General features: G+C 38.5%; 2 protein-coding genes across 2 annotated transcripts; both read right to left on the minus strand.

The window, feature by feature from the left end:
* Positions 1–1,272: 1,272 nt before the first annotated feature.
* On the minus strand, positions 1,273–3,317 carry LOC310640323 (vitelline membrane outer layer protein 1-like; the record flags this gene model as incomplete). Its single annotated transcript, XM_083362538.1, has 3 exons — positions 1,273–1,564; positions 2,595–2,692; positions 3,147–3,317. The coding sequence occupies 3 exons, from the start codon at positions 3,315–3,317 to the stop codon at positions 1,273–1,275; spliced, it is 561 nt and encodes a 186-aa protein (XP_083218664.1).
* Positions 3,318–9,382: 6,065 nt separating this feature from the next.
* Positions 9,383–10,801, minus strand: LOC310640324 (vitelline membrane outer layer protein 1-like; the record flags this gene model as incomplete). The annotated part of the gene is made up of 3 exons (XM_083362539.1): positions 9,383–9,671; positions 10,223–10,317; positions 10,631–10,801. The coding sequence occupies 3 exons, from the start codon at positions 10,799–10,801 to the stop codon at positions 9,383–9,385; spliced, it is 555 nt and encodes a 184-aa protein (XP_083218665.1).
* Positions 10,802–17,520: the final 6,719 nt, after the last annotated feature.

A 17,520-nucleotide genomic window follows, 5' to 3' on the forward strand; every position in this document is an offset into this window, starting at 1 on the left:
CAATGGGATGGGCGCAGTTTCAGCATGACGCATCCGGCTCATGGGCCAGCAGTTTGACACGACTGCCCTAGTGGAATCAGCCTTGAGGTCATGTTGGAATAAGCAGCTGATGGTTCCCCATTTTCAGAAAATCAAGGGGGCTGATTGTCTTTCACTTCCAGACCCCTAGAAAGGCCAGCTCTTTGAGATCAAATCAACTCCTAGCTATCTTCAAGAAGAAGCTCAGGACAGACAATTTATAGAGAATGTTTGGATCAGTGCAACACATTCTTTTGTTATTTATATTTAGGCATTTTAGCTACATTTTTTATTACAAACTGGATTTTTGTCTATTTGTAGGCAACCAAGAGTCTGATTATGTTGGCATGATGTAGAAATAAAATCAATAAATACATAAATAAAAATTTCAAAGCAAATGAAAGGCATGGGATTGGAAGAGAGATTATTTTATGTAATTGTTTAAAGAACAGAAAAGGGATATTTGGGATAAGTGATTATTTGTAGGCTTCATTTAGGAAAAGAATAAATAAACCCAAAGAAATAGATATGTATTGCTGTGGCTCAAACCTGGCTATTTAAAGAAAGAAATGCCTTTGAAGATGCAACATAATTTTATTTCCATGCAAGCAATCAGAAACATGATGTTACAGTTTGGTGCTGTGACTTGGATCAAAACCAAGATGAGAGGGGAGATAGTCAATCACTTGCGATGCTTAAGGTTTCTGCTACCTCCCTTAGGCCTCCCCAATCTGGACTGTTTGAAGAGGTAACACCTGGGGGGGGTGTTACCTTGTACTACCACATTATGCCCAAACACACCCTTTATTCTCAAGTTAATAAAGGTAAAGGTAAAGGTTCCCCCGCACATGCGTGCTAGTTGTTTCCAACTCTAGGGGCCGGTGTTCATCTCCGTTTCAAAGCCAAAGAGCCAGCGCTTGTCCAAGGATGTCTCCATGGTCATGTGGCCAGCATGACTAGACGCCAAAGGCGCACGGAACGCTGTTACCTTCCCACCGTAGTGGTCCCTATTTTTTTCTACTTGCATTTTTACGTGCTTTTGAACTGCTAGGTTGGCAGAAACTGGGACGAGTAACAGGCGCTCACTCTGTTACGCGGCACTCGGGATTCGACCCGCCAAACTGCCAACCTTCTGATCGACAGGTTCAGTGTCCTAACCCACTGAGCCACCGTGTCCCTCTCAAGTTAATATTTAACTATAATTAACAGTCCTTGAAAATGCATAGCAAAAGTACATTTATAGATGAGGAAACATTAACAGCAGTAAAAATTCACATCATTGAGTGCTGTGTCATCACCAGAACCCTGTGAATCCTCCACCCTTGTTCTTATCCCACATATGCCACCTGAGATGCAGCAATCACTCCATGGGCCAAATTTACCCCACATCGTGCCATAGCCTATCGGCCTAGTACCATCACTGCATTTGAACTGGATGTTGTTAGCTGCTGTATCATCATGAATTCCTTGACGTGGTTCCACTCTCAGAGAAAAAGAAATCAGGTAGCCTGTGGAGCAGTATTGTTTTTTGGTCCAGGTTCCCCACCTATCAAAAAAGACAAACAGATTCAGGCATAATGGCTAAAATATTGGGCTAGGAATCAAGTTAAAGTCTATATTTGGTTATCAACATTCATTAAATAATTCTATCAATAATAGTTGACATTCAACCTAACTCTTTGGGCTATTGTAGGGGGAAAAATTTGGAATCAAGGGGTCTTGTGGCTGCTGGCATAAACTCCTAGGAAAAATGGGATAAAGAATACTATATCTCTTTCCCAAGACTTCTAATCCATGTCATGTTCAGAATCCATTACATCAGGGGCTTCTCATTCTACAAATTGTCTTGCAATATTGAGGCACCCTTTCCCCTGAAAAGAAGACTCTTGCCTTCTATTACCCTTGAATGAATTAATTCCCCCCCCTAGTGAAGAGGTGAGTCATTATTCAGCTAGCAAGGTCTCTGGAAATTCAGTGCCTCATTTTCTTACTGGAAGTCTGTCTCATTTTCCCTGGTTACATTAAACATGGCATGCCACACGAAGATTGAGTGCCCCCTCTGGCTGCCATGTGGCCCTTCCCCATGGGGAGAAAGGAGTTTGCAATAATATCCCATATGTCCAATGCTGCCCTAATTTCACATATGACATTAATAACAGCCACACTTCTGTCCTTCAGAAACAGCACAGCACTGCAGCCCATATCGCCTGACAAGGAGAGTCATAACAACAGCAGACAGATTCATAAACTGTACAGTGGGAGAGTTGTGTGGAAGACTAAAGTCCATAAGATCTCTTGATGAAGTGAATGCATGTCAGGGAAGAAGAACGGAAGGGAAGGGAAGAGATACACTTATTATGGCCCACAAACTATTAGCTACACCACTGCACCACTCAGGAACACAAAAATTTCTAGTCCCAGTTTCAGCATCAGCTGTTCATTCAGAGAATGAGCTTCCCCTTCTGAAACCAACAAAGTTAACTTTCAGGGTTGGGTAGCAGTGAACTAAGCATCAATCATCTCTCCCATTTTTTATGACAAGAAAATGAAATATGATCTGAAAGTCAGTTACTCACGGTCCAACTTTAGACTCAACTGTTGTATTGCCATCGTTACAGTACAAGCGGATTCCATTCAGAGCTGTATCGTCACCTGCCCCTTGATTTTGTTCCACCTAAGAAAATATGATCCTGATAAAGTTCTAGATCAGCCTTTTTCCCCTTGCTGTCCTTCAGATTTCAATTCTCAGAAATTCCAACATTAACCTGTAAATATTGGAGAATGAATTGGATCCAGATGAAATCTGCCACACAATAATACTCCACACCAAACTCAGTGGTGCGATTCAGCCAGTTCGCATGAGTTTGGCCAATCCGGTAGCTAATTTTTTGTTGCCCAGGCCCAGAATGGACTTCCAGAAGTGGCTTCCACACAGAGAACCGGTTGTTCACATATTTTAATCCCACCACTGGCCGAACTCAATACCTTTCTTTAATTATAGAATCAAAAGTGTAAAGCACCCACACAATTACTTCTTGATTGCCTCTTTAAAAAATAATGAAAAGCTGAAGAACTAATTTCAAGAGAATATTTAGAAATAAAGGAGCATCAGAAAAGTAAACTTTTACCTTCAGGGAGAAGCCATGAGCATAGCCCTGAGGGCAAACCATTTTTCGGCCCCAGTCACCCCAACAACCCCCATTTGGCACAGAAAGCACATCTGAAAACATTCGGGCTTCAGTATTCCACAGGCAGCATGAGATGGTCAAGAGAAGAGCAGTGCTAGCAGAAAGATCCATGGAAACCAATCGGATTCTTGAAACAGAAATGTCTTCAGAAATTACAGCATCCTAGAAACAGGAATCATTTATAAAGTATCCACAGTACCACCCTCATGAAATCATGCTTTTAAATTCTTTTGTTTTATACCTTTGCATCAGTCTTAATTCCAGGGAACTGCCTGAATTTGAGCCTGCAGTTTCCTAGGTAAGATTTCAGAAATGGTTTGTCACTGTCTCCTTCTCCTAGAGCTGAGATAGAGGGACTGGCCCAGTTGGCTTTGTACCTAAGACATGACTAGAGCACCAGTCAGTCCCCAGTCTGGTGTCTTAACCAATATACTAAACTGGCCTCTACAATTAGCATCTTAAAGGATTTATGGCTCATAGCAAGAAATCAGAAAGTGAGGTTAACAATAAATTCAAATAAATAATTTTCTGAATCTTGCTGCAACTTTAATTTCTACAAAATAAGTCTGAGGTGCTGAGCTGATACTGAGAAAGATATGTCAAGAACCTGTTTGCATAATTTCTATAATTTGAACAATTTGTTGCAAGTCAAAATGCCTTCTATCCTTGCATTAATGGACTCATTTCTGCTTATCTCCTCTACATTGCCTTTTAGTACAAATTTCACACAGTAAGAGTAAAAAAACCGGTAATAGAATGGATCCAAATTTGATATTTGACACCACACAATAAGTAAAACCAAAAATTAGTAAATATATAATCACTGTGTGATGTTGAGCCAGTTAGTCCCTCACATCTCAAGGTTCCTGCCAAAACTGTTGGAAAAAATGAGGAAAAAGCTATTAGTTAAGCCATTAGGAGCTCCTGAATGGAAAGAGTGGAAATAACTAAATAAGTAATATGACTGGCCCATCGAACTGAGTAAATACTGCTTTTGGACTCTATGTAAGTGCCTAGAAATCCTAGAAGGCCAGTTTTACCTTCTGACCCATGGGTTCTATTGGGACTAGTCTTGCCCACAAGGCCATCACTTTGTACATAGAGGAGATTGCCAAGCCGGCCATTTTGCAAGTGTGTCCATCACATATGTCATGGAAAAACCCAATGAAAAACGCAAAACAATAATTCTTACTTTAAGATTCAGAGGTTTCTTTCAGCAATAATTTGGAACATAGACAAACATCACAACATCACTTACATTAGCAACCCATTGCAATGAGAACCAATGACATATCAGTTCCAACAAGGACGGCTATTGGCCAATGGCAATAGCTCTGGTCCCAATCTCTTATACCCTTTCCCATCCTAAAACTGCAGACAGCAATCTTACACTTTCTGCTGATCCTCTGTTGAACATAACTTTCCACATTACGTACATTGGAACTCACATCCATCAGCTACTTTCAGCTCCCTATTTCTCACAGTTCCAGTCCTTATGTTCTAAATATATTTAAAACAAGCAAGCTTAGCAAAATCATATTAAGTAAAGTACAGTTGCAATTGGGATTACAAATATCTCTTTCGGATTGTAAAACTGAGCATAGCACAAACATTTGGTTCAATACTTTTTTCATGAGTCCTGATTTAGTTCACCTGGGCTTAAACCTTGCATAGAAAAACAATAGCCAATATTTTCATTTTCCACACATGTTTCAGCATTCCAAATTGGCCCGTGCGACAAAAGATTGTATTTTGCAATCTTTATGTTGTTTTCTCCTTTCTTACTCTGCAGCTTTTCTATTTCACATTCTATAGACCAGGGGTCTTCAAACCTGGCCCTTTTATGATTTGTGGACTTCAACTCCCAGAATTCCTCAGCCAGCCATGCTGGCTGAGGAATTCTGGGGATTGAAGTCCACAAGTCATAAAAGGGCCAAGTTTGAAGGCCCCTGCTATAGACTCTTTAGCCATTTCTTTTTCTTTGCCTTATTTGCTCAGTCTCTCCCTCCTTCTGAAAGAAGAAAGGCATATCTCACTTTTATGCTCTAATACTTAGAATAAGAACAGTTATCCATATTCCACTAGAGCCACTTGTACTTTCTACTGTTCCAAACAACTAGATGTGGGTAATTCTGACTCAATCACAACTCCTGTTCTCCCTTCCCTGCCCTCTGCAGCCCCTCTGCAGCTCCACTTACCGTCTTCCTGCAGTTAATTTTCCTACAGCCAGAATGGGAAAGACTTTAACTGGAGACCTTTGTGTAGACAGGACAGAAGTAAGGGCAGGATCATGAAACCTGAGCACCTTCTGCTGCCTTCACTGGATGGAGCCAGGAAATAAAAAACTAATTGTGCTTGCTATCTGAAAATAAGGTCTAGTTTATTTGCATTTTGCTTTAGTCCACTGAATGCTTAGCTGATGCTTGGTTTAATTATATTTTAAATTAATTACATTTATTAAAGATGCTGAACCATACAAACAAGGTATGAGCTGTGAACCACATTTAACATCTGGCAGGGGAGGGGAGAGTCCCATGTTAGGTATGGTGGTGGTGATGATGATGATGATGATGATGATGATGATGATGATGATGATGATGCAGAGTAGGATTGAGACCATTATTTATGGCAAGCTTAGTGGTATTTTTTTATAGTATTGGTATATTACATAAGGTATATTGTGAGAACTTAGAGAATTTCACTCACTAAATTGTGCAGAGAGATTTTATATATTTCTACCCATGAAATAACAGGAAGTCAAAGTGCTAATTTTTAATAATTACAGTCAGAAGAGGTTCGGGAATCCCATAAATGATGGGGCGAGGGGGCACAAATTGCTTACTTCTGAAATAAGTCATAGTTTGAGCACCACAACAGTAGTCCTCATAGGACTAACTCAAACAAACCATATCATGGCTTACCACCATGTATGTATTCTGCCATTAGAAAGAATAGATTTCTTTCTTTTTACTAAACCCAGTAAAACACACAGTATTGTGTGTGGTATTTGAGGGAAGACAAAATTATTAATCATGTGTCCATGCTAATCATATTATTGCATAGTAATTCCAAGAACTGTTGCAGAGATGCAGCAGACTCAACAACTGTGACTGTGCAGAATGTTTTTTGCTAGAAAAGATTTTTTAAAAGTGTGTAAAATGCCCATTAAGTTCTTAGTTTTGAAAATGTACACATTTTTATTGATTTAATATTTTTTATATTTATCTCATATATATCTCTTTGCATGACAATATGTCTATATAGATCTTTTTCTCCAGAAGAATTAACCAAGAAATTCTACTGAATGTACATTTACTGTCTTTAAGTTTTGAAATGGATATCAACTCTATAATGAGCATGGCTGCAGCCATTTTTTCTTCTCACTCTAGGCTGCCACATAGAACAGAGGGAGGGGGGTTGCCCAGGTGCTTTGTTGGTCAAAATAATCTTTCGTCCCGTGGTAACCAAGGTCATCTACTCCTCCTGCGACCAGGGACTGGGTGTTGCATAAAAAAGCCCACCAAATGAAAATATTGGCAGATGTAGTTGCTTGCATAGATTTGTGGGATGGGACATTATATTTTGTAATTGGGTAATTGTTACTTGTGTATTCAGACTTGGTTTCACTTTTGACCGTGCTGATACTTTGTAACTAATAAACATGTTCTTTGAAGAATTTTCAAGCCTCGGAGTTCTGCTTTACTCATCTCTGTCTGTCGGAACCATGACAATGGATTATTCAGGTGGATCTAAAACAAATGCTGAAACTAACTGCTCAAAGTATATTTTTTAAACTAATTGCTGAAACTAATTGCTGACATGATGTCTGAAAATTAACTGTCAGAATGAATTGCTGAACTATCTCATGGTGAAATAATAATCTCTGGAAACTTTTTAAAATCAGTTTTAGTCAATCTGCCATATTTAGTGTAACTTATGACCTGAAGAGAACATGCCCTAAGATCTTGTTCCAAGAAACATTTTGTTTGGATTGTATGGACCTCTGAAAAAGCCTAGCAATGGTATTTATCAAGAACATTTTGATGGCAAGTGAGGAGGGTGCAAAACAGGTGGCACCAGCAGTGACTGCTGTTATTCAGTTAACAAGGAATGGGAAGAGGAAGGATTGAGAAGTATTTTCTTTATGATGCAGAAAAACAAAGGCATTCTGCTTCTATTGCTTTATATTTTTCTATTTGTTTGGAAACTAGTTGAATTGACAAGAGTAATTAATGTGCAACCCAATCCTCTTGGATCTTCCTGAAGCTCTTCATCTTTCTGCATCCTTTATTTTAGTTCAAAAGTCAGTCATTGGAGTACCTATCTTAGTTCATAAACTCTAGGCATCACCAGATGTTTCCTCAGACATGTCAAGTTTCCAACGGAATGAGCTTTTCAAAGGACTCTGAGGCATTGTTTACCTTAAAAGTCTTATATTAGCCCTATAACATCGACAAAGCTTGCTAAGAGAAGCTGGAGTCTGAATTCCACTCCCCTTAGCACAATATGTTAACCACAATTCTCCTCCTTTTCATTGCTGTCATAAACCACATTCTCCAATTAATTTGAAGGGTCAGTTTTCCCTTCTGTTAGACAACCCGCCAAATTCTTATCTTCTCTTATTTCATAACGGCCTTGAGAGACATTCTTCCTCCTCCCTCCCAGCAATAACTAATTCTAACTTTAACAGTAACACACAAGTTTAACATATGAAATAGCTGCTTCTTCATCTTTTGTCAAAGCAAGAACATTCAATGTTAGCAACGTTGACACTCTCAGTATTGTCTCCTCTTTCTCCAGACTCAAAAATACTTTTTATCCAACTTTTTTTTTAACAGTAGATTCTCAACAATTCCCCCAAATTTAAAAAAGCTGTTCCACAGCTGTGGGATGATCAGAGTTTTTCTTTAAAACAATCAAGACACAAGGTTTTCTCCCCTTCCTCATTTTTATTTTTTCTTTCTTTATGTTAGATCTTTTATGATTTTTTTCCCCTCAAAAATGGCAGAAACTACTGATTTTCCATAGTTCTGACTGGAATTCTCAAAGGTTGCTCCCAGAACCCAGAAATAGTTTCAAAATAAATTCTGAGACTATGGAACAGGGTTTAGATGATCTGTCTTTGTTATGCCGTTGCTTCATAATTTGTTTGTAGGCCGAGTTGAAAATGTTGCTCCTGACATTTAAACATGAACCTCTTGAGACCCAAGTGTTTACATGAAGAGCCTAGGTTCACATGGTGAGGCACTCTCCAGAGGCTCCTAAGTGAATTGTGATATATGACAGTGAAACAACCATGTTAATTTTCCACAATGTTTTCCAGACAGAGGCAACATCAAAGCTAAGCATTTGCTCATCAGGATGGCGCACAGCTTTGATACCTCAAATCTTCCAAAAAAATGTGTTCAGCTCATTTAAGAAGTCTGTGCAGCCCTTGCATTTCAATAGAGACACTGTGATGGCCTGGATTCCTTGCCACATCCACCTGGTGTTTGTTGGGTCCTGAAAAATGTTCTGAACTTTCTGACAACAGGCTTGCTTTGCTTTTTTTATGGTGTTTTTCAAATTAGCCCCTGGCTGTTCTAAGTGCCAGCATATCACGGATTTAAAAGCCACATTCTGTGATATTTGGTTTAAATGATTATTTGTAGGCTTCACCTAAGAAGAAAACTCTCTTGTAGCTCATCTTCAATATCTTATAAAAAAAAATCAAAAACCTTCTTAGCATCAATTCTCTTTGGTTCTTAACCAATCCTGGCCTAGTTATAGTTTATTTTCTCTAATATTTCTGTATTCTTTCTAATGAAATGCAGAGTTCAAGAATAAATAAACTGAAAGAAATGCATATGTATTATTGTGGTCCATACCTGGCTCATTGAAGGAAACCAATGACTTTGAAGATGCAACATAATTTTATTTGCATGCAAGCAATCAGAAACATGATATTACAGTATCATGAGAAGGGAAACAGTCAATGCTTGAGGTTTCTGCTACCTTCTTTAGCCCTCTCCAATCTGGACTGTCTGAAGAGGTAACACCTGGGGGTGGTTACCTTGCATGACCACGTTTTGCCCAAACACACTCTTTATTTTCAAGTTAATATTTAACTATAATTAACAGTCTTTAACAATACATAGCAAAAGAATATTGATAGATAAGGAAACATGTATCAACTGTTAACAGCAGAAAAAATGCACATCATTTAGTGCTGTGTCATCACCAATGCCCTGTGAATCCTCCACCCTTGTTCTCAGCCCACATATGCCTCTGACGCAGCGCTGGCTCCATGGGCCATATTCACCCCATGTTGTGCCTAGGCCAATCAGGGTAGCACCATCACTGCAGGTGAACTGGATGTTGTTAGCTGCTGTATCATCACCGTCTCCTTGTGGTGGTTCCACTCTCAGAGAAAAAGAAATCAGGTAGCCTGTGTAGCAGTATTGTTGTTTGGTCCAGGTTCCCCACCTACCAAAAAAGACAAAGATGGATAAGTGTCTAAATTAAAACACTTGACATCAGTCCAAGAGATTGAGGCATAATGGGTAAAATCCTGGGCTTGGAATCAAGTTAAAATCTACATTTGGTTATCAAAGTTCATTAAGTAATTCTGTCAATAATACTTGACATTCAAACAAACTCTTTAGACTATTGTAGAAAAAGTAATTGGAGGAAAGGGGTCTTGTGGCTGCTGGCATAAACCCCTAGGAAAAATGGAATAAAGAATAATTTATCTCTTTCCCAAGACTTCTCCTAATCCATGTCATGTTCAGAATCCATTACAACAGGGGCTACTCATTCCACAAATTGTCTTCCAATATTGTAAGCACTATTCCCCCTGAAAAGAAGACCTCTTCTTCTATTACCCTTGAATGAATGAATTCCCCAATAGTGAAGAGGTGAGTCATTATTCAAAGTTGACTTTCAGGGCTGGGTAGCAGTGAGCTAAGTACCAGTCATCTCTTCTCCCATTCTTCATGACAAGAAAATAAAATATGATCACAAAGTCAGTTACTCACGTTCCAACTTTAGACTCAATTACTGTGCCATCGGTACAGAACAAGCGAATTCCATTCAGAGCTGTATCATCACCTACCCCTTGCTTTTCTTCCACCTAAGAAAATATGACCCTGATAAAGTTCTAGATCAGCTGTTCTCTACTTGCTGTCTTTCAGACTTCAACTCTCAGAAATCTCAACATTTACCCATAAATATTGGACAATGGATCAATCTTGAGGCAAGATTAGATCTTCCACACAATATTCCAGACCAAACTCAATGCCTTTCTTTAATTATAGAATCAAAGAGGACTAAGCATCAATGCAATTACTTCTTGATTGCTCTTCTTGACAGATAATAAAAAGCTGAAGGACTAATTTCAAAGGAATATTCAGAAGCAAGGGAGCATCTGAAAAATAAACTTTTACCTTCAGGGAGAAGCCATGAGCATAGCCTTTCTCGCAAAATCTACTTTGGCCCCAGTCACCCCAGTTACCCCCATTTGGCACACTGAGAGCAAGTGTATACTCTCGGGCTTCGATATTCCACAGGCAGCATGAGATGATAAAGAGAAGAGTGGTCCTGGCAGAGAGATCCATGGAAATCAGTTGGATTCTTGAAACAGAAATGTCTTCAGAAATTGGAGCATCCTAGAAACCAAGAATCATTTATAAAGTATCCACATTACCACCCTCATTTCAATTTATATATATATATATATATATATATATATATATATATATATATATATATATATATAATTTGAATAATTTACACACACACACACACACACACACACACACACACATATATATATATATATATATATATGTGTGTGTGTGTGTGTGTGTGTGTGTGTGTGTGTGTGTGTGTGTGTGTAAATTATTCAAATTGCTAATACAGAATTTTGGGAGGCTGATATGATCATTTCGAACTCTTTATGTTCTCATCAGTCAGTCATACCCTTTATCTGAGATTCGAACCTGGGCTGATTATATATTAGACGGTTGTTTTAACTTCCTGAGCCACAGGTTCTTTCTCTCTTTTATTAGCTAGAAGGCAAGGCAAATGTGTGTTAAGTATTTGTCAAGGCTTTTTGAATGCACCTTGCTAATTAACTCTTTCATTCCTGTTTTGGCCTGACTCAAGGCTTATCCACAGGATATTTGATTTGATACCTCAACTTATGACAGCTCATTATTTGTGTAAATTATTTAAATTGCTAATAAAGAATTTTGGGAGGCTGATATGATGATTTTGAACTCTTTATGTTCTCATCAGTCAGATATATATATATATATATATATATATGTGTGTGTGTGTGTGTGTGTGTGTGTGTGTGTGTGTGTGTGTGTGTGTAAATTACTAACAAAGAATTAAGGGAGACTGTTAGTAGTAGTTAGTTAGTAATTTACACAAATATATGAACTGTCCGGTGTTGGTATTTGACTTATAGATACAAGCAGAATATGACTTTGGAATGAGAGATGAAAGCAGACTGGTCTTTAAGGAGGGAATCTATATATAATATTAACTTATAACATGTATCATATAACAAAATATAGCATTAATAATAAACACCACTATAATTAAAACCAAAAAGTAGTAAATATATAATCACTGGGTGGTTTTCAGCCAGTTAGCCCCTCTCACCTCAAGATTCCTGCCCAGAGTGTTAAAAAAATGAGGATATTAGTTGAGCCATTAGGAGTTCCTGAATGGAAAGAGTGGAAATAACTAAATAGGTAATATGCCTGGCCCATCAAACTGAGTAAATACTGCTTTTGGACTCTATGAAAATGCCTAGAAATCCTAGAAGGCCAGTTTTGCCTTCTGACACATGGGTTGTATTGGGATTAGTCTTGCCCACAAGGCCATCACTTTGTACATAGGGGAGATTGCCAAGCCGGCCATTTTGCAAGTGTGTCCATCACATGTTTTCAACATTCCAAATTGGCCCATGTGACAAAAGATTGTCTTTTGTTACCTTAATGTGTGTTTATTTTCTCCTTTCTTACTCTCTAGCTTTTCTATTTAACATTCCATACACTCTTTAGCCTTTTCTTTTTCTTTGCCTTATTTGCTCAATCTCTCCCTCCTTCTGAAAAAAGAAAGGCATATCTCACTTTTATGTTCTAATACCTAGAGCAAAAACAGTTATCCATATTCCACAAGAGCCACTCATACTTTCTACTCTCCCAAACAACTAGATGTGGGTAATTCTGACTCAATCACAACTCCTGGTCTCCCTTCCCTGCCCTCTGCAGCCCTCTGCAGCTCCACTTACCGTCTTCCTGCAGTTAATTTTCCTACAGCCAGAATGGGAAAGACTTTAAATGGAGACCTTTGTGTAGGCAGGACAGAAGTAAGGTCATGAAACCTGAGCACGTTCTGCTGCCTTCACTGGATTGTGACACAAAATAAAAAACTAATTGTGCTTGCTATATGAAAATAAGATCTAGTTTATTTGCATTTTCCTTTAGTCCACTAAATGCTGAGCTAATGGGGGGAAGATGAGCCCCATATTAAGTAGTGTTGGTGATGATGATGGTGATGATGATGAAGCAAAGTGAGTAGGATTGAGGCCATTATTTGTGAAAGGGCACCTTGGGGTATTTTTTTAAAATGTTGTCTATTCTAGATGTTTATATCTTGGTATATTGTGAGAGTTGGCATGGCAGTGAAAGTTGGACCATAAAAAAGGCTGAGTGCCAAAGAATTGAGGCCTTTGAACTCTGGTGCTTGAGAAGACTCCTGCGAGTCCCTTGGACTGCAAGGCGATCAAACTGGTCAATCCTAGAGGAGATCAACCCTGACTGCTCTTTAGAAGGCCAGATCCTGAAGATGAAACTCAAATACTTTGGCCACCTAATGAGAAGGAAGGACTCACTGGAGAAAAGCCTAATGCTGGGAAAGGTTGAGGGCAAGAGAAGAACGGGACGACAGAGAATGAGGTGGCTGGATGGAGTCACTGAAGCAGTAGGCCTGAGCTTAAATGGACAATGGTAGAGGACAGGAAGGCCTGGAGGAACGTTGTCCTTAGGGTCGTGATGGGTCAGACATGACTTCACAGCTAACAACAAAACTAATTGTGCTTGCTATCTGAAAATAAGGTCTAGTTTATTTGCATTTTCCTTTAGTCCACTGAATGCTGAGCTGATGGGGGGAAGACGAGCTCCGTATTAAGTAGTATTGGTTTATGATGATGGTGATGATGATGAAGCAAAGTGAGTAGGATTGAGGCCATTATTTGTGAAAGGGGACCTTGGGGTATTTTTTTTAAAGGTTGTCTATTCTAGATGTTTATAGAGTGGCATATTGTGAGAACTCAGACTATTAATCTCACTGACTAAATTGTGCATAAAATAATCACACAGAGAGATTTTACATATTCCATTCTTGAAATAACAAGCAGTTAAGGTACTAATTTGTATAAGTTGTCTACTTCTGCAATAAACCATACTTTGTGCAACACAACAGAGGTTCACAAAGCACTAACTCAAATAAATCGTATTATGGATTACACCATGTATGAATGCAGCCATTAGAAAAAATAGATTTCCTTCTTTTTACTAAACCCAGTAAAAACACACAGTTTTGTGTGTGTTATAGAGAAGACAAAATTATTAATCATGTGTCCATGCTAATCACACTATTGCATGGTCATTCCAAGGACTGCTGCAGAGATGCAGCAGACTCAACAACTGTGACTATGCAGATTGTTTTTGCTAGAAATGAAAAAAAAGTCTATAAAATGCCCTGGAAAATTGGCATATTTTCAAAACTAAGGACTCCTTTATCCCAAGTTCTTAATTTTGAAAATGTACACATTTATTTATTTAATTTTGTTTTCTACTTCTCTCATATAGTCTTGCCACCATAGCCATTCAGTTCAACAATTTGCATAACAATAATGTCCATACAGGTCTTTTTCTTCAGAAGAAATAACCAAGAAATTCTACTGACTCTACATTTACTATCTTATGAAAGTTATGAAATGGATTGTTTAGGTGGATCTAAAACAAATGCTGAAGCTCAATGCTCAAAGTATATTTTTTAAGCTAAACATGAAACTAATTGCTGACATGATGTCTAAAAATTAACTGCCAGAATGAATTGCTGAACTATATCATGGTGAAATAGTAATCTCATGGAACTTTTTTTAATCAGTTTCAGTCAATCTGCCATATTTAGTGTAACTTATGATTTGAAGAGGGCCTTCTCTGTGGGTGAGCCTGCCCTTTGGAACCAGCTGCCCGTGGAGCTTAGGACTGGCCCCGACCTTTGTTCATTTCGCCGGGACCTGAAGACCTGGCTCTTCGAGCTCCCCCGCCCAGGCTGAGAGTTTTAATTGGGGTTTTTTATATTCTTTCAGGGATTTAATTTAATCTTTTTAATTGTTTTTTTAATTTTTGTATTGATGTTTTAAGTACCTTGTAAACCGCCCTGAGTCCTACGGGAAAGGGCGGTATATAAACTCAATAAAATTCAAATTCAAGAGAACATGCCCTACGTCTTCTTCTGAGAAATATTTTGTTTGGATTACATCAACTTCTGCAAAAACAGCCTAGCAATGGTATTTATCAATAAGAATAGATAATCACCAAAACATTCTGATGGCAAGTGAGGAGGGTGCAAAACAGGTGGGACCAGGAGTGACTGCTGTTATTTTGTTAACAAGGAACGGAAAGGATTAAGAAATTTTTTATTTATCATGCAGGAAAACAAAGGCATTCTGTTTCCATTATTTTATATTTTTTCTACTATGTGTTTGGAAATTATTTGAGTCGACAAGAGTAATTAATGTGCAAATCAATCTTCTTTCTGCATGCTTTATTTAGATCAAAAGTCAGTCATTGGAGTACATATTTTAGTTCATAAACTCCTATGGGGATCATTAGATGTTTCCTCAGCCATGCTCTCAATATTATCTCCTCCTTCTCCAGATGCAAATGTCAATTTTTATCCACCTGTTTTTATCAGATGATGATGATGGTATAATAATAATAATAATAATAATAATAATAATAATAATAATAATAATAATAATAATAATAATAAAAGTTGGAAGGGATCTTGGAGGTCATCTTGTCCAACCCCCTGCTCAGGCAGGAAACCCTATACCATTTCAGACAAATGGCTGTCCAATCTCTTCTTAAAAACCTCCCATGTTGGAACATTCACTGCTTCTGGAGGCAGGTTGTTGCAGTGGTTAATTGTTCTAACAGTCTGGAAGTTTCTCCTTAGATCTAGGTTGCTTCTCTTCTTGATTAGATTCCATCCGTTGCTTCTTGTCCTGCCTTGAGGCACTTTGGAGAATAGCTTAATTCCCTCTTCTTTGTGGCAGCCCCTGAGATACTGGAACGCTGCTATCATGTCACCCCTCCTTCTTCTTTTCATTAAACTAGACATACCCAACAATTCCCCCCAAATTTAAAAAGGTGCTCATCTAAAGTCTCTCCAGAACTCTGGGTTGGTCAGATTATTATTTTTTTTAAAATGGAGTGACCTGTTTTCATTCCCTTCCTCTTTTTTTCTTATTTCCTTCTTTTTTCTTTCTTTATTTTATACTTTTCATGAATTTTTGTCCTCAAAAATGGCAGAAACTACTGATTTTCCATAGTTCTGACTGGAATTCTCAAAGGTTGCTCCCAGAACCCAGAAATGGTTTCAAAATAAATTCTGAGACTATGGAACAGGGTTTAGATGATCTGTCTTTGTTATGCCGTTGCTTCATAATTTGTTTGTAGGCCGAGTTGAAAATGTTGCTCCTGACATTTAAACATGAACCTCTTGAGACCCAAGTGTTCACATGAAGAGCCTAGGTTCACATGGTGAGGCACTCTCCAGAGGCTCCTAAGTGAATTGTGATATATAATAGTGAAACAACCATGAATTGTTAATTATAAGGAGTAGCAAAAACAGTGTAATATAGGTTTTAAATATAACCGATGTTAACTGAGAATCCCCACTTTTCGCAAACAGCAGAACAGAGAAAATATTTAAGTAATTGCTACATCAATGTTTTGTCTTTGTGTCAATCATAAAGATATCAGTTGCCTTAGTAGTGACAGACATTATAAGTTCTAAGATTACTGGTACCACGATCACACACAAAAATTCTAAATATCTGTCTATTTTTAATCTACTATAGGTAAAAGAGGAACTAAAGAGCCTCTTGTTGTGAGTGAAGAAGGAGAGTGCAAAACTTGGGTTGAAACTAAACATTAAGAAAACCAAGATCATGGCATCTGGCCCTCTCAATTCCTGGCAAATAGATGGGGAAGAAATGGAGGTAGTGACAAATTTTATTTTCCTGGGCTCCAAGATCGCTGCAGATGGGGACTGTAGCCAAGAAATTAAAAGACGCTTGCAAATTGGGAGGAAAGCCATGGCAAATCTAGACAGCACGCTAAAAAGCAGAGACATCACCCTGCCAACAAAAGTGCATATAGTAAAGGCTATGGTCTTGCCAATTGCAATGTATGGCTGTGAAAGTTGGACCATAAGAAAGGCTGAGCGCCAAAGAATTGAAGCCTTTGAACTATGGTGCTGGAGAAGACTCCTGCAAGTCCCTTGGACTGCAAGGCGATCAAACCGGTCAGTCCTAGAGGAGATCAACCCTGACTGCTCTTTAGAAGGCCAGATCCTGAAGATGAAACTCAAATACTTTGGCCACCTAATGAGAAGGAAGGACTCACTGGAGAAGAGCCTAATGCTGGGAAAGATTGAGGGCACTAGAAGAAGGGGACGACAGAGAATGAGGTGGCTGGATGGAGTCACTGAAGCAGTGGGTGTGAGCTTAAATGGACTCCAGAAGATGGTAGAGGACAGGAAGGCCTGGAGGAACGTTGTCCATAGGGTCGCGATGGGTTGGACACGACTTCGCAACTAACAACAACAACAACATAGGTAAAAGTCTTCTAAAAAACGCCAAATACTTCAGTGGCTTCATTATGGTGTTTGTTCCACTTGAAAGCAGACCTTGGAATATGCAATGTCTCCTAGAGGTAACAACATAAAATCAAATACTGCCACTGCGTTGGTTTGCTTTTATATATTGCTCATACTGTATACCTTATGGATGCTTGAGATTCTTATAACAAGCAATTAAAAGCTGGTTAAGAGCCTTTCTACTACTTGTAAATGAATTCATTACCACAGTAAAGCCTTGATTAAATAGATAGCCCAGACGTTTCCTGAAAGCTGGAAAGGTGCTGAAGAGTCTTTTCATTCATAGCTTAGGAACAACTCAGGAAATAGTTCTCTTCTAGCATTGACAAATAGACCTTGGAACTTAGGCCTTATTCAAGAGTAG

The sequence above is a fragment of the Vipera ursinii genome (assembly GCF_947247035.1).
Source record: "Vipera ursinii genome assembly, chromosome: 4".
Classification (NCBI taxonomy): Eukaryota; Metazoa; Chordata; class Lepidosauria; order Squamata; family Viperidae; genus Vipera; species Vipera ursinii.